The 21,825-nt window shown below is 42.7% G+C and overlaps 2 protein-coding genes across 6 annotated transcripts in view; one reads left to right on the forward strand and one right to left on the reverse strand.

Moving 5' to 3' along the window:
• The window catches only part of stau2 (staufen double-stranded RNA binding protein 2), a 62,801-nt gene extending 54,335 nt beyond the window's left edge, over positions 1 to 8,466 (forward strand). For all 5 annotated transcript variants that reach the window (XM_027023970.2, XM_027023972.2, XM_027023973.2 and 2 more), the window contains 2 exons: positions 5,421 to 5,509; positions 6,952 to 8,466. In XM_027023970.2, the coding sequence (XP_026879771.2) occupies positions 5,421 to 5,509; positions 6,952 to 7,045 (183 nt within the window). In that variant the 3' untranslated portion in view covers positions 7,046 to 8,466. The remainder of the gene's footprint in view (positions 1 to 5,420; positions 5,510 to 6,951) is intronic.
• A 2,665-nt stretch (positions 8,467 to 11,131) lies between these two features.
• Positions 11,132 to 21,820, reverse strand: rdh10a (retinol dehydrogenase 10a). The gene is made up of 6 exons (XM_027023956.2): positions 20,977 to 21,820; positions 20,214 to 20,443; positions 14,659 to 14,757; positions 13,282 to 13,427; positions 12,821 to 12,952; positions 11,132 to 12,710 (listed from the first exon to the last, which is right to left on the reverse strand). The coding sequence occupies exons 1-6, from the start codon at positions 21,260 to 21,262 to the stop codon at positions 12,587 to 12,589; spliced, it is 1,017 nt and encodes a 338-aa protein (XP_026879757.1). The 5' UTR covers positions 21,263 to 21,820; the 3' UTR covers positions 11,132 to 12,586.
• Positions 21,821 to 21,825: the final 5 nt, after the last annotated feature.

Below are 21,825 nucleotides of genomic sequence, written 5' to 3' on the forward strand. Positions count from 1 at the left end.
AGCTGGAGGTTTAGATAGTCCCAAAGCCTCTTGGGAGTTGGGGGGGGGGTGCACTGCTGTTGAGGTGGGTGGGTAGTTGGGTGTGTGTGTGCATGCATGTGCTCTTGTACACCCGCAGAGTGTTTGTTTGTGTTTCAGATCGCAGGCATATTTAATGTGGTGCCAAGGAAGTAGTGAAGGACTCCTCATCTTCAGGGGTTAATGGATGACAGCGCACCGTGTCCACCCAACACCCAGTGCACCGTGTCCACCCAACACCCACCGCGCTGTGTCCACCCAACACCCAAAATCCAACACACTGTGTCCACCCAATGCACTGAGTCCACCCCATTCTGCTCCCTGCCATGAGGTGGCAATCAAAGGCCGGGCTGGGGGGCGCAGTGCTGCTCTTGGCCTGGGACAGAAAATCAGCATGGTGGGAAACCCTGCTGGACCATGAGAGGAAAAGCAATGACTCAACCAGAACTAGAGCTTTATCTCTCCCCAGTAAAAACAGCAAATGATCAGGTCTGATAACTGCACTGTGACGCATAGCCCCCAGATGTTCCTTCTCTGGTCCATGAGGTGGAAGGAACTGAGGTGAGACCTGAAGGGCCTTTAATCTGCCCCAGTTACAGATGAACATGCTAACTCTATTGGCCTAGTCAGCACAAGAAACATGCTGTCTTAATCCAGCACACACTTTCTTTGTTCTGGTAATGTGAGTAATAAACTGTCAGCTTCCATCTACTCCCATGCTCCCCGTGGTGGATCCTAGACCCACACACACACCCTCTCTCTCTCTCTCTCTCTCTCTCTCTCTCTCTCTCTCTCTCTCTCTCTCTCTCTCTCTCTCTCCCCCCCTGCCTCACTCTCTCTCATGAGGGCTGGCCCGTCCATGCATCACTCCCCATCCCTGCCGTCTAGTGGCTCTCCGAGGGCTGGGGCTCTTCTCTTGGGAGAATTGCCACTGTTTAGCCAAGGCAGTCAAGGAAATGAAAATGCAATCACAAAAGCCATTAAAGCGGCCTAGAAAAATGACTGTCCGCTGTCTTTTGACAATGCTCTCCCTTCTCCTTCCACACTGAGATATTTAGCCATGTCACATTCCACATTCATTTCCCCCTGCTCCAGCCTTTGAACCCAGCAGCAAGGTGATGAATGAAACCCACAAAGTAGCATTTTGCTGGGACATATCCATTCTGTTGGCTAATGCCCTTGCTGAGTGGTGATGTGTTATCTATAGTAGGGTAAGTGGGGGGTAGCTCTGCATCTCATCTGATCCCCTAAGCGACAGAGATGGACCATTTCCAGGTTGTCGGCCTAAACTAAACATATTTCACCTGTGTTGATATCTGTCAGCCCCACTCTATCTCGTTAGGAGAATCCTGATGCAGCTGACGATTGTTAGTAAAGATAGGTGACTGTTTGTCTTGGACCCTGCGGCTTAGTGATAGGCTGTCAACCCATCTGCTTCGCTGATCCTTGGACCTTATCTGGCTCTAGAGAAGCAGATGTGTTCTGCTTATTTACCCAGTAACTATAATCATGCACACACAAACACACAAAATACTGGTAATCAGTCCTTTAATTGCAATTTATGGGTCAGATCAGAAAGTGAGTTCTAAGGATACGGAGATTAGAAGAGTTCCCAGCAGGCTTAGAAACTAGGGCCCTTGTGTGCATGTTTGATCGACATGTTTAGCATCCAGTGTAAATTACTTCATTTGCAGGCTCTGGTTCAGGAACGTATTCTCAACATGTGATATAGGACTGACTCTAGACACGATACGGAGATGACTCTATAACTGTGATCCAGAACTGGCTCTAGAAATGCAAAACTCTCTAGAGCACTTGATACCAATAGAGCAGTAATGCCACATTCATAAAGGTCGATTGCTGCACATTCTCTCGTCAGTCTGGACAAAAAGCCACCTGTATGTTTTTGGTGTGATTGGAGCGTAGTTATTCAAAACCTGTCCTCCTTTTTGTGATCTAGCTACATACTCGCCTCAGCAATCAATAAAACAATGAATTGGTGGAAAAGAGGTTTTGTAAGAGCCCCCGTGTGAATACTCTGGCTTTCCCAGAGTAGCAGGCCATGTCACCTATCATCAGTGTAGATTTCAGAACTAGACAAACCTAACACATTCCAGGCAGCCTGTTTGTTTGTGTGCATGTGTGGTTGTGGTGTGCACGTGTGCGTGTTTTTTCCACCATGAGCAGGGATTTTCTGAATATAGCTGATGGACAATATGTGCTGTAGGTGAGAGAGTGATTATTACTGAGACATTCAGACATTCTGTCTCATCATTTTAGACTTGATCCAGATTTCATTCCTCTAATATATTATTCTTTGGAACATTTAAGTAAGGGACTGTTGAGTTTGATTAAAGTATGCAGGGATACTAGATTGGGATGGGTTTGGGTGTGAATTCTCTTACTGTTCAGTGCTTCGTTTGAAGGACCTCTTTCTAGAAGAAACCTTATTGTTTCAGCTGATGTAGAGCCTGTGATAAGATCATAGAGGTTTCTATGTGCCAGTACTCTAAGCTTATGGACTGATAAGTTAGAAAGCACTAGAACTCTGTGTGTGTGTGTGTGTGTGTGTGTGTGTGTGTGTGTGTGTGTGTGTGTGTGTGTGTGTGTGTGTGTGTGTGTGTGTGTGTGTGTGTGTGTGTGTGTGTGTGTAGGGGGGAGGATATGTTGCAGGCTGAGATTTATGTCATGGTCCCTCCATGCTGTCCTGCACATCTGGTGTTCATTGGCAGTATGTTGGAGTAAAAGACAAAAGGCAGTGCAGTGTCAGAGAGCATCAGGTTCCAGCCAGGTGCATCAGTCCACTCATGACCTGGTTCTGTCACTGTACATCTCTCTCTCTCTCTCTCTCTCTCTGTCCATGTCTGTCTCTTCCCTTCTCCACCATCTGTTTTCTTTCTTCAGCACTGACTCAGTGCCATGTTGCTTTAATATTGCTCTGAAAGGTCTGAACAGGCACTGTCAGGCAGATGAGTAGAAGCTATGGCTTATGCTCTGTGACACTGCTAAGTGCCATTGGGAACTCTGTGTCCAACAACTGGAGCTCTGTGTCCAGCCATCAGGGCTCTGTGTCTGCTCTAAACAGCTGCACTGCACACACATTAACATGAAAGATCTTGTCCATGGAACTGATGGAAGTGAGGAACTGGGATATTTCAGTAAGGCTGCGTTTATATTTGTAATTCAGTTCCCTTGGTCCAGAGCAAAGGAAAAAATGATGCATTGTTGCATATAGTCCTGGTTCACTTAGCATTCACACTGACATATTTACCATCAAATCAGAAGATGTTAACAAAAGTCATATGGATGTCGCATGCTCAGTAAGCAACTTTTAAGAATAAATTTTGAAACAATAACTACCATAACATCAACCAAACTAAAACAATGCTATACACAGGATTAAAAGTTTGCATGTGTGGCATGATAATTTTACCAGTCGATACTTCAGGAAGAGCTGGAAAAATGTGCGAGGAATTCCTCCACTGTAGGAAGCGCACGTTTTGTGTGGTTTTTTTTCCAGGATTTGGGCCAAATGTCAATGAGACAATTTACCTCCTCATTTCTCCATGTTTGCCACTAGCTCACTACCACAGCTCTGCTCTCTTACAGGAGGGTTAGGGTCACGTCTTGCGACATCATGTCCTGTGTTTGGTCCTTTGGTGCCTGTGGTCTCTACTGTGTTCATACACTGTGTGCGCAATTATTAGGCAAGAGAGTATTTTGACCATATCATCATTCTTATGCATATTTTCCAACTCCAAGCTGTATAAATTTGAATGCATATTGGATTTAAGCATATCAGGTGATGTGTATTTATGTAATGAGGGAGGGTGTGGCCTAACGAGATCAACACCCTATATCAAGGTGTGCAGAATTATTAGGCAGCTACTCTTCCTCAGGCAAAATAGGCCAAAAAAGAGATTTAACTCTCTGAAAAGTAAAAAATTGTAAAAGTTCTTTCAGAGGGATGCAGCACTCGTAAAATTGATATTGGGGCATGATCACAGAACCATCAAACGTTTTGTTGCAAATAGTCAGCACGGTCGCCAGCAAAAAGACGCAAATTAATTGCCAAAGATTTGAGAAGACTCAAATGACCAGGAACCCAGTATGCTCCAATGCTGTCATATTCCAGAACTGTAACCTACCTGGAGTGCCCAGACGTACAAGGGGTTCAGTACTCAGAGACATGACCAAGGTTAGGAAGGCTGACCACCACTGAACAAGACACATGAGATGAAACGTCAAGACGGGGCAAAGAAATATCTGAAGACAGATTTTTAAAAAGGTTTTATGGACTGATGAGACGAGAGTGACTCTTGACGAACCAGATCGATGGGCCCATGGCTGGATCAGTAAGAGGCACAGAGCTCCACTTTGACTCAGACAGCAGGAAGGTGGAGGTGGGACACTGCTATTGCCTGGTATTATTAAACATGTGCTAGATGGACCTTTTCAGGTTAAAGATGGACTCAAAATCAAGTTTTAAAAATTATTATTTTTTTAAATGTCATAAATGTTTATTTGTGAATTTTGAGTTGTTTGTTTATTCTCACTTTAACAGATGAAAATAAACAAGTGAGAAAATTTTCATTTTTTCATTTAGTTATATGATAATTCTGCATACTAATAGTTGCCCAACAATTATGCGCACACAGATATTCTCCTAAGAAAGCCAAAACCTCACTTTCACTTTCTTAAATATTCAGGGTTGAGGTTTATTAACATTTTGGATTGACCGAGAGCACTGTAGTTGTCCAATAATAAAAAGAATCCTCAAAAACACAGCTTGCCTAATAATTGTGCACATAGTGCACAATTAAAGAAAACTAAACCGCGTACCCTTCTGCAGTGAGGCAGCAGACAGGAGACTCCTGTGTTGGTTTTTCACTGCACTCTGCCTCCCCTCATTTTATTGTTTTTTTTTCTTTAATATTAAGTCATTCATGTTTGGGGGAAAACATGTAGTTTAGTAATTGTAAATGTATTCTTGGAAAAGAAAATTATCTAATGGTAGTTTGTCGATGGATTATTGATGGTGACTGCACATCTGCTTCTTTTGGCCCGTTTACCTATTACTTAGGTTTGTTTACCTGTTGTCGTGTTTTGTAATTCTAGCTAATACGCTGTAGGAATTTTTCACTCAGATTGTGCAGTTCCAGTTCATTTGTCAATTCTAGCACTTTCCAGTACTTTCTTTGGGCCTTATATCCATTTCCCAGTCCGTGGTTACTGTGGTTACTGTGGTTTCTGTGGTTACTGTGCTGAGGGTCTCTTTGCTCAGCCAGCAGGAATGGGAAGCCATGAGGCGGAGCTGAGGGCTGTGGTGTTGTTTGAAAAGCAGCTGATGGCGGTGTGACTCAGCAGCTCCTTCTAACACCACCTGCTCCTCTCTCCCACAGGCTGCTCTCAGTGCCTTGAAACAGCTGTCAGAACAAGGCCTGGATCCAGTGGACACAGCCGTCAAGGTAGAGAATGGATCATGTGAAATGTATGTACATAACCGCCCCCCACCCCCACCCCCAGCCGTCACACATACACACTCCCCAGTCTAACACCCCTGTCGCCATCCCTCTGCCACACACTGGCCTGGGTGATAGATATGTCCTTTTAGAATGTTAGAGACGAGCAATGAGTGACACAACTGCTAATGTTGTTTCAGCAAACGTTGTTTCGGGAAACTGATTTCAGAAAGTCTCTAGTTTTTGTTCCATATGCTGTAAATGTTACTAGTCAGTATGTTAGTAGTGAGTACATAACAGTTAGTAGTCTGTATGTTAAATGTAGTCAGTGTGTGCAGTAGTCAGTGTGTGCAGTAGTCAGTGTGTGCAGTGATGGATTCTGGGCAGTGAGGGATTCTGTGACCTGAAAATACTGAATTAGTTAAACTCCCTCTGTTGGCTGATCTTTGCTTTAATGAGTTTGTAGCAGGTAGTTAATGTTCTTTCAGCCCATTCATTAATGCCCCATAAAACCACTGTGGTAAAGTGATTTACCTGACCAAAGGCCTGGAGTTCATGCAGTATCTCTCTGTGTCATGTACGTACACACACACACACACACACACACACACACACAGAGAGAGTCAGGCACCAGCTGTGAAAGGTGGAACTCTTGTCTGGGTGTGTGGCTCAAATATACACACACAAATTATGCTTTAGATGGTAAAGGGTCTGACAAACATCCTCTGCTGGAAACCATTTCCAGTTCTCATTTCATTATAAGGAAGCACTTTGCATGATCTCCATCCAGCTAAAATTTAGGCATCTGCTATAGGAAAAAGGGCTCTCTCTCTCTCTCTCTCTCTCTCTCTCTGTGTGTGTGTGTGTGTGTGTGTGTGTGTGTGTGTGTGTGTGTGTGTGTGTGTGTGTGTGTGTGTGTGTGTGCACGCACAACCTTTTGACTACTGCATCTGATGAGCAGAGCACTAAAGAATGAAATATAACACTGGAAATGATGGACACACCAAAACGGAAACCACTCCAACCATTCCAGAATATTTTTATAGTAGGTGTGCCATAAGAAAAGGTTAGAGGGCTTTATTTTCAGTGTCCTCTGTCTGCAGTGCAGTCAAAAGTTAGGACAATGGAGAGGGCAGGGGGCGCGAGGGCTGGTGGGTGGGGGGGGGGGGGGCGTTTTACTGCATGACTGGGTCACTGTGAAGAGAGATCCTCTAAGAAATCTGTCACCTTTATGAAACAAAGGAGCCTCACTCTACCCTTCTCATGGGTCACACTTTGAATCTGAATTCTGGTTGTACTACTAAATTCAGAGGATACTGTCAAGATGAAGTGTGCTGCTGCCAGCACACTTTCTAAGTAAATTTCCTGGAGCAGGCAAGCAGTTTTGTGCAGTTGTAAATTGTTATTCTTTTGTGGAGCTGTTCTCCTGGACTCTGGGCACAGTGTCGAATGTGTTGTGTTTGCTGTGCAGACAGGCGAAGCTCCTGACCGAGAGGGCTGACGGTAAACAGACTAACTCAGGCACCACTGCTCAGGACTGCAAGGATCCAAAAGTCGTCGTCTAGGAGCTGAAGCCTGTGTCACACCTCTGCAGCAGAGCCCTGGCGACAGCTGCTGCATCCTTCCACACACGCCAACATGCAATAGGGTGGATGTGTCCCAGGAAAAAATGATGGATTTAGGGAGGAAAAAACATTCTTTCAGTCTATGTGAAGACAACACTATCTTAACACGACATTTATTTACTATGGAGAAATTAACTATTAAAAGAAGCAAGCAAGCAAGTATCTATATAAAAGACTAATCTGTAATGATTTTTTGCATGGTACTGTTGACTTCAAGGGAAATTTAACTGACTATATAGAGCAATTCCCTAATTGATAGATGTTTTGATTTTTATTTTCACTAGTCTCCAAGTGGTATGGATAAAACAGATGTATATCATGCCATTGATACAAAAAATATTATTGGGGGAAAAACCTTCTGTAGTTTATTTTGGGAAGAGTACATTGTTTTCTTTTTTTTCCTCTTAATCTATGAATAACAGTGCTTGAGTATTTAAAGATTAACCAATGGCAGTGCTGTGAAAGTTGTAGTTGTTGTCTTCATATATATTCACCCAGCTTTATCTTTTATGCTGACATAAAGCATTCATTTATCTATATGGATGTGTATGACTTGCAGAGTATCAAATGCAGAAGAAAAAAAACCCAAAAGGATAAAACTGGTGTTAGAACAAAGCAGTATTGGCTGCAGGAGACTGAAAGAAATCTGAAGGAAATCTGCATTCCCCCAACCAGGGGAAACGGAGGCTTTGGGAGCGCCCACCAGCTGCCCTGCCCTCTGACATGATGTTCCCTGAAAACAGAATTCCAGAAAGTCTGGCGATGGGAATGTGGTCTGTTATTCTGGACCAGTCAAGGCCATTAGGTTCTCCAGGGTAGGCTTCTCTGCTCCTGACCCGGAAGCTGGGCTGCTAGAATGATGGCTAGTGCTTTCTGGTAATTCTGTTTCTGTGGTTCTTCTCCTTCCAGTTTTGTCCAACACATCTACACCCATGTTTGTGTGTTGTATTGATGCATCAACTGAGTGCTTTTAATAACTGCATTCTGGAAAAGCTTTGAAAAGAGAGCCTGTTGTCTGAAAGCAGGTTCTCTTTCCAAATTACATGACACAATGAAATAAGTATTAATTACTTGAATCTGTTTTGGTCACTTTCCCAGGAGGGCATTTTTCTCTCTGTGAATGCATAGTGTGAATGGATAGTGTGATAAAAGTTTCAGTTTCAGAACTGCAGTAAAATCACATCAGTTCTTGTTGAAAAAAAGTGTTGTGTTGTTTCTTTCACTCTTTATTAAGTATAGAGCAGAATTTCATCACCCTGGAGAATCGAGGGGGATCCAGTGCTCTCCCTTGGGGAAGTGTGATTCAAATACAAAATAGTCATTTTATTCTAGCAAAAATCTAATAAACAATCGTAATGAGGCCCAATGTTTTTTTTGCTTTCTTCCTTTGTGCACAGTGTGCACAGTCTGGCTCAGTGGCTCCTGGGATATAAAACCGAACCGGATCCAGACATTGCTCTCATTAAGAAGTGCTACCAAGCCAAACAAACCTCCAAACAGACAACAACATTTTCTTTAGCTGACAAATAATATTTGCACTTTGTAGCAACACAACTGTTTTTTGTATTTTTATTTATTTTTTTCCAACACATGGTGTGAATTAGTCACAGCAGGCCTTCTGCTGGAGCATATGGTGTTGGCGTAACATCTCAGAGTTGTGTGTGAACGAACCCCTACCTTAATGACTTAAAGCTTCAATGATATGTGATCAGCCATGGTAACAGAAGTCTAAAAGTACTGCAGGTTATTGCTGTTGAGTATAAGAAGGGTGTCAGTCAATACTGCCAGTATACTGGTGTAGTTCTTTCTGCTATGTGTTATGCAGGTGGAATCTTATCTCTTCGGGTTCTTTAGAGTCCTTCTCAGATTATATAATAGCACTTGCTCTCGCTCGCTCTCTCTCTCTCTCTCGCGCGCGCGTGCTCTCTCTCTCTCTCTCTCACTCACACACACACACACACACACACACACACACACACATTTGTCCACTGTTGTGTTCATTAGCTAAAAACTAAACACATAGATGCATGTGTAGCTATGCAACCTCAAGCGCAAACTGTCCTACTTGTTTTTTTAATTGACATGAGAAGATTTGTTCATGTTAAGTCCAGTAACCGAGGCAATCCAGTGTCCATAATTATGGAAGCCAAATGTTATTCAGTGATCTGATGGTGTGCACGCATTAGTATACCTGTTCATTTTTGCTAGCTAAGATACAGTTGTTATAAAGATCAGTGTTGCATTACGTGTTATGTACTGTATTTATATTGGGGAAGTCAAGCTTGTATATAAGTCATTTTTGTAGATTATTCTTTTTATTAGAGTGCTTTTTGTAGGTGAAATAAAAAATCAACAAGAATATGATAATTATTCTTTGTTTTACGCTGACCTGCAATTTAATTAAGATAAACTGAGCAAATTCAGCTAATAGAGAAAGTCTGGGTGACCTGGCCACTAGCCTATTAACTGCCTTGAGCACTTCAGAAATCAAAGTGAGCCCATATACTTTTAAAAGGAGTGAAATTAATTTGGATTTTTGGGTTCTTCAGACACTGAAATAAGAGAAGGAACCTGAACTTGCCACTGGTCTGTTTACTGACCCTTTTAACTGCTAATTGTTTCCCTATTAAATGAAATTAGTAGTTCAGACACTTGACATCAAGGTGCAACATTTTAATCTTGCGTTTCACTTTTTTATTTTCAAAGCTCTGAATTCCTGGCAGTACTCCAAATCGTTTCCTTAGCAGGTCACTGGGTTCTGTGACCTGTTTCCTGAGCTTTCGGCATGAGAGTGGAAGCTGCAGTTCCAGCACCAGCCTGATTGGAGCTGACCATTTGGTGCTGGGGAACAGAGCTGTCAGGACACTTCTCTTTCTTTTGTATTAAAGCTCCCAGAACACAGCTTCAGTCAACCCGATTAGTCACGCATCAGAATAGATCCCCAGCACGCTGTCACACACATTCCCCAACCCTCAGAACCTCGTTAAAGAACAAGGATGACTACCAGCTGGCAGAAGAAATGGATGGCTCCTTTTTCCATGCATGATACAGTTCTATAAAAGCCTGTTTAATTGGATCGATTAGATGTCCTACTTTGCATTGTTGAAAACAAAGCAAGCAAATGATTGTAATATTATGTAAATCTAAATTTAACAGCTCAGTAATTTAATTGGATTCTGATGAAGAAGTAATATATTGTAGGATATACCAGCTTTTATAAAGCAGTGATACACCCACATTCTGCAAACTTGAAACATAACTGAAAGTGGTTGAATAACATTCTTGTTACTTCCCATTTTTGTGAGCTTCCATTCTCAGTATACAGTGTCACCCTTTCACCATAAGTGTCATCATTAGTCATTATTGAGATTTTACTGTTGTAATGCTGAAATGTTGACTGTCACTGATAGTCATTGATATGTTCAGCTGAAGCTAGCCCATTACTTCTAACATTTTCCAGTGAGTTTACAGTCTTAACATCACTGATGACAACACAGGGCTGGACAGCAAAAATGGAATATATGAGTCCAACATCTCCTCCCACTACAACCTAGCCCAGTTACTGGAGGTGAGCCAGATAAGCATCCAAGCCTACCCACATAAATGCTTATATAGTCATTTCCGTCTCTCCACTTTCTGATCAGGCAGATGGGTCACTTGACTTGAACAGAAAAATTTAGATTTTGGGTACAGTAGATATAGCATAAGAGGGTGGGGTGACTGAAATAACATTAACCATTTTAAGATATTCTGATTGTAGTCTGTGATGGCCTTGTATTAAGGCACAATGTCATTCAAACAAATCCTTTTTTTTTTTTTTTGAATGAAATGTTTGTAAGTTCATGCTATACAATGATTATGACAACAGAACGAAATGTAGGAAAACACCATTGTGGGTGCACATGACCAAAAGTCAACAATTGTAATTTTGTTCAGGATATGAGTCCAGTGAGTGAACCAAGAACAAAGCACAGGTATAGTCACGTGGAGTCGGTGGATTTCTTCCCCTTACACTACAACAAATAATAAAAGGACAATCTAAAACACTTTATTAATTTAAGTTAGGTAGAGACACTAAACATTGGAATCACTTAGTGTACTCCTGTGTAGAGTAGTGTTACAGTTACAGAAGATGCATGTCATACTGTCAACAATTGACAAAAATGAAGAGGTAGCGATCCTAGGCTCATCACTGGAGGTGTAGGAACAGGGCCCGTTGGAATGTAGGTTAAACTCATAACTGACATACATAAAAAATATTCCAATATCTGTTCATGCAGAGCAGTCAATAGTCCAAGAAAGGCAAAACAAAACATTTTAACTGGACCTTGTTGGATTAAAGACATAATGGACAATCGGTGAGATTTCAGACACTTTCAAATAATTGCTTTTTGACTTATTTTGAACATTTAATTTACATACTTCTGTAATTCATGCCCTGGGTTCATCCTTTGTAATTTTGGAGAACTGGTGATAAAAATCATATACTGATAAAAAAAAAATAAACACCATCTTCCAGCTTACCAAAAAGTAATCTAAACCATAATATCCCAAATGTCCCCCAACATCAATAGAGTGGGGGCAGTGTTCTTATATTCGGTCTTCTATAATGAGGACAGATGTCAGTGAGTTAATGCCCTCCGTGAGGGCACTGGGCCTGCTGACCCTGGCATTCAGCCTTTAGGACAGTGTGACAGGGCAACAGAACCTGCTCAGCACACAGAGTGGCTCCTGTGTGGGACAATCACCCTGTCAGGTCCAGTTCTCTCTACCGCATACACGAGAAAAGGAGGTGGAAGCTTCATATGTGTACACAGTGTGTCTGAGCAGCCATGAGAGTATATTCAGCTGCTTACAGGCAGAGCAGAAACATCACTTGCAATCACATGGAATCACATGGTGATATGATGCACAGAGGAAGTGGGTTGGTTCCTCTACATGCTTTAACCAATCTGGGTGGTTTTGACGCGTCATGACCAGATTTTGACACCATTGGCTTTATCGCCAGGTCATTTCTAACAGATAAGGTATTGTCTCTAGATTCTGAGAAATGAGGTGGTGTAATGGTTTAGCTAATAATATTGGCAGTGTAGAAAAATTAAGTAATTACAGTGCATGTCTACAAACAAAAAAAGTGACAAGATTTTACTGCTCATACAGTAACATACTGTATATTTTCACAAAGACACTAAGTAATGCTGGTGACTACATTATGTAAATAATTACTGAATACCTCATTTATGATTTCAAAACTACTGACAGTATATAGATGGTTGGTTCTTTAAAAAAAGAAAGAAAAAAAAGAAAGAAATTAGCGTAGTACACAGCTTGCTTTGTTCCAGAGGAACAATATGGTAAACTTTTGCATCTGCTCAATGCAAGCGCACCAGTCTAGATTCAGTCTCTCCGCTGATCCGCACTCTTCCACAGTGGTCTTCTGTCATGGGTAGGACACATGGCCTAGCCGCAGTCTGCCAGTGTCTAGATGCCATTCTTTGTTTCATTGTTGTTCATAGCCTCTTTCCTCTGAGCCAAGAAGGGATACATGCACTTGTCTGCCCCAAGGAAGCGGTACATGCAAACGATTGCCTCAAAAGGCAGGATGCTGCAACAGAGTGAGGAGAAAGCACGTGAACAAGTGCACGCTTCACCAACTTCACCAACCAACATGCTTGTGAACGCGCGTGTGTGCGTTTGCTGTGGGCCGCAGCTCACCTTTTCATCAGGTTGACCATGTAGACGATCCGAGGCGTGCACACCATGGGCTGGTCGGTCAAGATAGCTCTCATGGCCTGCTTAACGCAGAACTCGGGCTTGAGCGGCGGCATAAACGGCTCGATCTCTTTCCTGGCCGGAGACACACGGGAGACGCACAGAGGAAGAAAGCAAAACCAACAAGTTGAGAAAAGCCCTGAGCCATTTTCAGAGTCACTATTGAAAGGAAACAGATCCACTGTGCACCTGTCAAAGAGGCAAAAGGCTCCGTTTGAAACGAGAGCTTTCTGTACAGACATCATTGTGCGAGTAGAAAGCCAATCTGACTGTGACATGAGTGGGCACAAGCAAAGCTACCCTAAGCACTGTTCAGCAATGTCCACTTGCACTAGAACACTATTGTCCACGTCGGTCCTTAGTGAAGGCCACTGGAAATCTAATCACGCCATTTGGACAGTTACCTTATCCTGCAGCCTCTGAACATGCCCGTGTCCACCAGGTAAGGACACACCAGCGTCATCTTGATGCCGTCTTTTTCGGAAGCCTTGATTTCGTGGCTGAGGGATTCATGGAAGCCAATGGCACCAAACTTGCTGGCGCAGTAATCCTACAGTTAGGAAGAAAGACGGGGAGCCTCGTAAAGTAAGCGAATGGTACCAAAGTACCTGAAGCAGTTCTGTCCATAATGACAGGCAGAGCAGCACTGCTGACTTCTACAGTTTCACTAACATTCTTCAGCTATGTATGGCTGCAAGAAGGTTTTGATGTGGTTCACTGTGGACATAATCTTCAAAAACCAGCTTGGTCAAACACAGATGTGTGTAGATAAACACATAGGGATAAAGAGATTGGACTGAGGCCACATACATCAGTGGCTGCCTTAGTCACTGCATTAATGCCAAGTCATAAAAAAACCCTCACACTCAGGATTTAATGGAAGCATAATAGGTCAGAACCAATGTCTGTGTTTCTGCCTGCTTTGAAGTCAGACTAAGTCAAGATAAGGGCTGGTAAAACCCAGTGCATAGGGGCATCGAACAAAACAACACAGGCAAAGTTTCCCCCCAAAGGCTGGTGGAAAAATGACACCAGGTTGGAGAGCAGTGAAAGGAAGCTGTCCAAGCAGCAGAATATTAACTCAGTGTGGCCTTTCATTGGCACAGGCTAGTGTAACCAGTTTGGCACCGCTCTAACCATCCGAGCAAACGGACTGGATTTACATCGAAGGAAAAGAAAAGAAAGCAAAGGAAAAGAAAAGAAAAGGCTCATTGTATGAATTCATGAATAGAATTTTTCAATGAATGGAAAAAAAAATAAAAAAATAAAAGCTGAATTAAAATGCTACAGCAGAGAACAAGAATCTTTAGCACCATGAGAGGCCAAGCCCTGCTATAGTAATAAACTCATGCACACGCCCCTACTCTCTCTCTCTCTCTCACACACACACACACACACACACACACACAGATTTGAGGCAACATGATTTGTAGAGTTTTAAAAACATCTTGGATTGGAGATTCTCTTTTGATAATTGTAGTCATTACAGGCTTCACTCTGATATCAAGAACTTTACTGAGCAGGATAACATTTCCTGCACTGTAGTCTTGAAAAACTGCTGTCAATTACATGCACACACACACACACACACACACGCGACCCCCACCCCCACCATACACAAAGCCACAAAGAGAGGGGTAAGCGGCCTAAGTGACAGAGGTGAGCTAACCGAGAGAGAGGAGCTAACTAACCTTAGCTAACTGCAGTTCCAAATGTTCATCGGATATGCTGAGTGTCTCTAAACACACTCTCCCTTTATTTGGTGGATGCAGTGTACTAACCTCCACACCAGCTGTGCTGAAGAGCCCCAGCGAACTGGCAACTGTCACAATGTGACCATGGTTCATCTCCAGCATCTTGGGAAGAAATGCCTTGGTGGTCTGGAAGGGGATGAGGGAAAAAGAGGTTTATTTTGTGATGCTCTTCATCTGTGCCAAAGCCCTTTGATCCTGCTTTTTTCCTCCCTCCCTCTACTAATAATTCACCAAGACTAAACAATCTTTATCCGCGTAGTCCTGCAGAGGGAGTTCAACAGCTCTACTTCTGTCTGAAAGGCTTTTCCTGACAGCTCCACTTTCACACGCACCGAATAAGATTCATTTACACAAAACTTATTTATATGGACAAATAACTTCCAGGAGTAAAACCTGGTAGTAAAATCTCAGAGCCAAAAAACTCTTGGACTGTTAGGTCTGCTGACTGGCATACTTAAAAATATGTATCAGCATTCCAAGTGAAATGAATAATTTTAGCTTTTGCAGTCCACCTCCCAACGAGAGATTTGTAAGAAACCCTGCACTGAACAAGCAGGAACCCGCCAAGCACAGATTTAAAGAAGACAACTGTCTTTATGAGTCTTTATTCCAAACCTTTCACAAGTACACTCTCTCTAAAATCACTGTATGCATCTTTTCCTAAAAACAGTTTAGTGCAAAAGACGAAAGCTATCACAGGATAGCCAGTCTAATACCACTAAAACCACATGCCATTGTTGCTGACCTAACGGACTGACTCTACTAACTGTTTACTAGAAAGGCTCAGTTATACAAAGTGCCTGATTGCAAGTAACTGGTTGAAGCGATTTCGCTGTAATACAAACAAAATACCCACCAAAATAAAATTCTCAGCCCTTCTGTTAAATCTAAGAAAGACATTTTTTGAGAAAGAAATCAAGGTGCACTGCCATTCAGACTGAGCACTAACCACTGGAGGCATTATGGAGGATTCTCCAGAAGACCCCCAGTCAAGCAGAAGACCAGAAACATATGACACAGTTTAGCAGCTACTGTAGTCCTAGGTCTGGAGAAGCCCGTTTAAACACGAGTCTGACCACCTGTGAGAGTTCTGTTCAGGACGTCCAGGCAGAACCAGCCTACCTTCCTCACATGGCTTAGTCATGTGATTACAATTCCTGACAGGGTCAGTGCACACGGACAAACCAGCCTGTAGACAGAAGCAGCTATAATCTTCATCCACTGTGCAAGTCAAAAATGCATTTGTGCATTTCATCTGAAAATGTTTTTTTGTTATAAGGAAGGCTAATCTCATCTGGAGAACAACAGCATGGCAGAGAGTGTGCATGTGTGAATGGAGCAATAGGTCTGCAAAAGACACATCACTCCCACACTTCCCAGAAACTCTACCACCTGCTGCAGCCTGAGTTTACAGTTGTCCGTGTTTCCAGGTAAACAAAGTAGGTTGTTGTTGCAGTCTCCCTTGCCAAAACCAAAAATTATTACTGATCTAAAAAGTCTCACAACTTGCTCATAGTCTATTCTAATCTGAGATTAACGTAATGATGGGAGCTGATCAAATTTAAAAGGCAGGCATCTTAACATCAGTGTGTTAATTCAAGTGAATCTTATGTGGAATGCTTCCCTGAGGCCAGTTTGGGGAACACAGGAGGAGCCTCACTGACCTTTCGGACACTAAATGTGTGAAGCCAAACGCGAGTTCATGTCTTTACTTCGTGGCTTGCTTAATTGGTTCTCAACACTTGCGTTTACGCTAAATTAACTTCCAACAACAGAGTGCTTCCTCAGACGTGTTCTTGCTCCAGGCCTGGTGCACTTCCTAATTGAGAACTCAAGAGCGCAGCTTCCCACAAAGCTTTGCTCAGCCACTGCGTCAGCCTGGATTAGTGCTAATGTTTAAACAACAATAATATGCACAAGCGTTCAGAAGACCAGCAATGAAGCAGCTGCGGGATGAAGCAGCCAGGTCTGGCCCCCATTTATTCGTAGGTTCTCTCCTTCTGCTTTGACTGATCAGTCGGGTATTTGTTTCATCGCAATTTCTGATCTATGAAGCAATACAGAAAAAAATCTAGAAATAAATAAATCTAGAAATAAATAAATCTAGAAATAAATAAATCTAGGCTCCTTTACAGCTCAACAATGGATGTTCTCTCATTTCTCAGACATTGCTCTCTCATTTTTCTCATTTCTCATTTTTACAGCTCAGCTAGATGGCTGTTCTTTGATTAAATTAGTACTAAATAGATACTTTACACTTGGACAACAGACATTTTATTTATTCTCCGATTGGAAGAAAAATCCTTATATCTAAAATGAACCAATTCAGAAACGCTAACTAAAACAAAGCTATCTGTAAAAGAACATCACAGATAAGCGGATTTCAAAGTCAAGTGACAGCGCATGTGCAAGAGTATCCAGTAAGACCATCTAAGACCCCAGCAGGATCCTTCTGCAGCCTGTCCCATTCTCCTTGTCTAGCAGGAGAACTTGGATCCTGTCACTTGGAATCTTGTCAAGCTGTTTGCAAGACAAGAAAGCAATTGTACCATAGGTGGGTCAGGCAGAATCTCGGACTCTGCTTTTGCCTTGATGCTTTTCTGCAGGGAGCTGATCCAAGGTCTCTGCTTTCTCCAGCACGCGCTCCCTGTCACGCTGCAGCTATGCTGGTTATGCTTGTGGATTTGTCCACTGGCCACACATGGCTCATAACCTGGTTCCCTTGCAGACAGCAACTCAGAAAGAACAATGGAGGAACTGCCCAACACACAGCACTTAACACCAGCTCTCAGAGAGTGACCACTCTGGAGCTCCGCTCTCAGAGAGTGACCACTCTGGAGACTGGCAGTCAGCTCAGTGTGAGCGGCTGCAGGCACTGCGGCTCTTGTGCAGCTGGCCTGTGTGTGTGTGTTTGTGTGTGTGTATGTGTGTGTGTGTCTGTGTCTGTGTGTGTGTGAGCACTGAGCAGTGTTTGAGTAGCGGGTCCAGAGAGAGCACAGGCTCTGGCAGGCTGGCGTGTTCTCATAATGGCCTCACTTCCTTTTGGCTAAAACAGCACCGCTGCATTCCCATAACACAATCCAGCAAAATGAAGAGGAGGACCATCTGGACTGTGGACTTTCTGAAACACAGCCAAGAATGAGGCACTGGAGTGGCAGTCCCGGTGACAGTCAACACTCGAGATTAAAGAGAGCAACACCCAGCTCATTAGGAAAAGCAGGTTATGATGCTCATAACTGAAACATTGCATAATTACACTGTTTTCTCTCATAATAAATCCAAAATATGTTGAGGGAAAAAAGAAAAAAGAAAAATCTGTTCCGTGTAGTATTGTGTGCAAAACCATGTGCATGCAGTGCCTAATTACACTTCCATATTTTAATGCCAGAGATGTATGATGAGAAAGTACAGTTGGCCCAGCTGCTTTTGTGGGTTTAGAAACCACATCCTCCACTCTGGACCCTATACAAATCCATGTTCATTGCAACCTGCATTCACCTTGAAAGAAACCACACATGAGCACAAGGCCTAAGAAAACATGGCCACAAGACTAATAAAGATTCCAGCTTCCCCACAAGCAAGTGCGTCTGTTTGATCCAGCTCAAAACTCACTGAACACATGATGTTAATGCTACTCGCCACCCTCCAGCTCACTCACACTCAGTCCACTGCTTAAAACCCACTTCAAAGCATTATAAACTATTCCTTAAGTGATAAAAATGTGTTATATCATACCTGCATGAAAGAAACTAAGGGGAAAAAACACAAATTTAAAATAAAATAACATTTGCACCAAATTACAATACATGGCAATACATCACACCTCCCATTCATGTAATGCATTATTTGTGGAGCTTGGAGGGAGCCCTGTTGAAGTGTCCTGATCCCACTCCTCTGTGTGAAGCCCCACATGTCTGCATGCCAGCCATCAACAATCCCGGCACGCTAATAAACAAACAACCTGTTCTGCTGGGATCTTCCCCACAAATGTCCGCAAAAGTGTGACTTCAGCTCAGCGTGATTCTAAGCAAACTGGCTACCCACAGGGTGGTCTGGCCAAGACAATGTAGCCTGCAGGCATTCCAGGCTTACTCATTAGCAACATAAGGTTAATTAGAGAGAGGCCCAATGAGAATGGCCTTGTCCAAATGGCACCTCCCCGAGCAGGATATGCCCTTCAATGGACTTTTAATTAACAACCCCAGGTTGAGTGCACTCTACTTGGTATGGGTGAGGACCATACCCTTACTGCATGCTGAAATAGGACCACACCCTTACTGCATGCTGAAATAGGACCACACCCTTACTGCATGCTGAAATAGGACCACACCCTTACTGCATGCTGAAATAGGACCACACCCTTACTGCATGCTGAAATAGTACCACACCCTTACTGCATGCTGAAATAGTACCACACCCTTACTGCATTCTGAAATAGTACCACACCCTTACTGCATGCTGAAATAGGACCATACCCTTACTGCATGCCGAAATAGTACCATACCCTTACTGCATGCTGAAATAGTACCACACCCTTACTGCATGCTGAAATAGGGCCATACGCTTACTGCATACCGAAATAGTACCACACCCTTACTGCATGCTGAAATAGGACCATACCCTTACTGCATGCTGAAATAGGACCATACCCTTACTGCATGCTGATATAGTACCATACCCTTACTGCATTCTGAAATAGGACCATACTCTTACTGCATTCTGAAACAGTACCACATTCCTAGTGCATGTTGAAATAGGAACATAACCTTACTGCATGCTGAAATAGTACCACACTCCTAGTGCATTCTGAAATAGGACCATAACTTTACTTAATTCTGAAACAGTACCACATTCCTAGTTCATGTTGAAATAGTACCACACTCTTAGTGCATGCTGAAATAGGACCATAACCTTACTGCATGCTAAAATAAAAGACCATACCATAACTGCCTGCTGAAATAGTACTATACTTATTGCATGCTGAAATAGGGCCATGTTCTTACTGCATTCTGAAATGGGGCCAATGGCAATAATGTGATAGCTTTGTGCAGCTTTATTAGAAGCTACCCATACTGAGAAATACTCTAAAGGGCTGAACAACTTTTATTATCGCCCTCCTTGAGAAAAAAATACATTTAATTTTTTGAGACACAAGAATGATTTGTCATTAGGCAAATAACTGCAATCTCAAAACCTGCATTCTAAGACATTTAACTGATTCTGTGATCTGGATGGAAGTGGGATCATCTTTGCTCTTTTGCAAAGGAATTCTGTTCATGCTCATCAGGTATTCACTCGCCTATGCTTCCTACATCAACTCTTGTCTGTCAAGTACGAATGCAAAAAGTCATACAACACAAGATCAACATCCTTTCCAGCTGCGAACCAGCACAAATACCGGAGCTAAGAAAGATCATGGATTCAACAAATGATTCGATCTGAACACTACAGTGATTCTCCACTGTAGGACAGACAAATAACTCCAGCTGTAAAAAGCACTGGCATGGAAACACTGATAATAACAGACAAGCATCTAACCATTTAGCAGCAAATGATTTAGACTAAGAGCTGTGTGAGCTCACCCAGAAGTGTGCATGACAGTTGACCACCATGGTCCTCTCAATCAGCTCATCCGGACACTCGAGCAGGTGGTGACCAGACACCACGCCAGCATTGTTGATCAGCAGGTCGACCTCCCCGACCTCTCTGCGAACTTTCTCTGCAGTGGAGTACACGCTCTCACGCTTCCCCACGTCACACACGTACGTGTAGACCTGAGGCCGGATGGGAAGAACCTCTTCCACCCCAGCTTCTGAAAACACACCCAAAGGATCAGTCACACACTGAGACATAAAGTCAGACCTTTATCTGGCTACACATCTTACACTTAGGTTTTACAATTGTACAGTTAGGTTTTCCCTCAAACAGGCTATGACCCATTCAATCATGCTTCCACAACTGCTTCCTCAAATGAAGCCTAATCCTCCCTGGAATATTTTTATTACATATTTGATCAAATCATACCACAATTATTCTAGACAGGCCAACATGAATGGATTTGCAGCTTGCTTGGGAACTCTCTCTCTAAGGGAACTAAATACTAATTAGTATATTAGGTAACATGCAAATTAAAACTCTGAAATTAAATATGATTTAGGATACAGGTTGTACACTCACTATCATTCTACAAAAGATAGATAGATAGATAGATAGATAGATAGATAGATAGATAGATAGATAGATAGATAGATAGAAAGAAAGAAAGAAAGAAAGAAAGAAAGAAAGAAAGAAAGAAAGAAAGAAAGAAAGAAAGAAAGAAAGAAAGAGGGGAGAAAGGTCCGTTACCCTCTTTCGCCACAGGACTGTCGAGTTCACGGTAGATTTGTCGCACCATGTCCGCAGTCTCCTCGTTGCTTTGGCTGTTGATGTCCCAGAGCACGAGGATCGCCCGACGTCGGGCGAACTCCTTGGCGAAAAGGCGCCCGAGTTGTCCGCCGGCGCCGGTGATGACACACACCTGCCCAGCCACGCTCTTCTCTTTCGGGCGCACCAGCCACTTTAACCCAGCCATCGAAATGGCCCAAATGACTTTTAAAATGACCACGAAGAATTCCGCGATAATGGTAATCATTGCTACTTTGATTTTCAAACCAAGAAGCAAGCGAAAATAAACACAATTTGATTTAGTTTAAATATAGTCACGATGTTCTAGATAATAAAGCAATGAACGTCTATCACAAATACCCTGAAAGTGATTAACAAACGCAAATCAAATAGCAAACCTTAATTTAATTCACAAAATGTTATTTATGGGTTTACCATATATAGGCAAATCACTTCATGTAGACTAATGAATAAAGGCTTGCTTTTATATTCAATTCTACCATATATTAATTCATAAAATAACATATTAAACAGTCAAAAATTGAATAACAAGAACCTAACTGACAGCGGATAAGACCAGATCTGTTCTGTTTGTCCTACAGTTCAATAATCAAGCCTACGGCAGGCGCAAAATGTCTTTAACGACAAAGTCGGATTGCGAGAACTGAAAGAAGCACGAAAGCAAACTGTTTTTCCTAAAGCTGCGAGCGGCGCGCGGCGAGGCGCTTCTCTAATCCACTGGTAGAATCCGACTGCGCTCGTGAGCAGAAGCAATCTCGAGAGCCCTCGCGCGAGAATGACAGCTCTGCG

The sequence above is a fragment of the Electrophorus electricus genome, chromosome 5 (genome assembly GCF_013358815.1).
Source record: "Electrophorus electricus isolate fEleEle1 chromosome 5, fEleEle1.pri, whole genome shotgun sequence".
NCBI classification, from domain to species: domain Eukaryota; kingdom Metazoa; phylum Chordata; class Actinopteri; order Gymnotiformes; family Gymnotidae; genus Electrophorus; species Electrophorus electricus.

Excerpts from the sequence above, each read along its gene's own strand:
- rdh10a (XM_027023956.2), bottom strand. The coding sequence starts at position 21,262 with ATGATTACCATTATCGCGGAATTCTTCGTGGTCATTTTAAAAGTCATT. Across the intron at positions 14,758-20,213 it reads ACTGTCATGCACACTTCTGG|ACCACCAAGGCATTTCTTCC; the intron begins GTGAGCTCACAC and ends ATCCCCTTCCAG. Across the intron at positions 12,711-12,820 it reads ATGGTCAACCTGATGAAAAG|CATCCTGCCTTTTGAGGCAA; the intron begins GTGAGCTGCGGC and ends ACTCTGTTGCAG.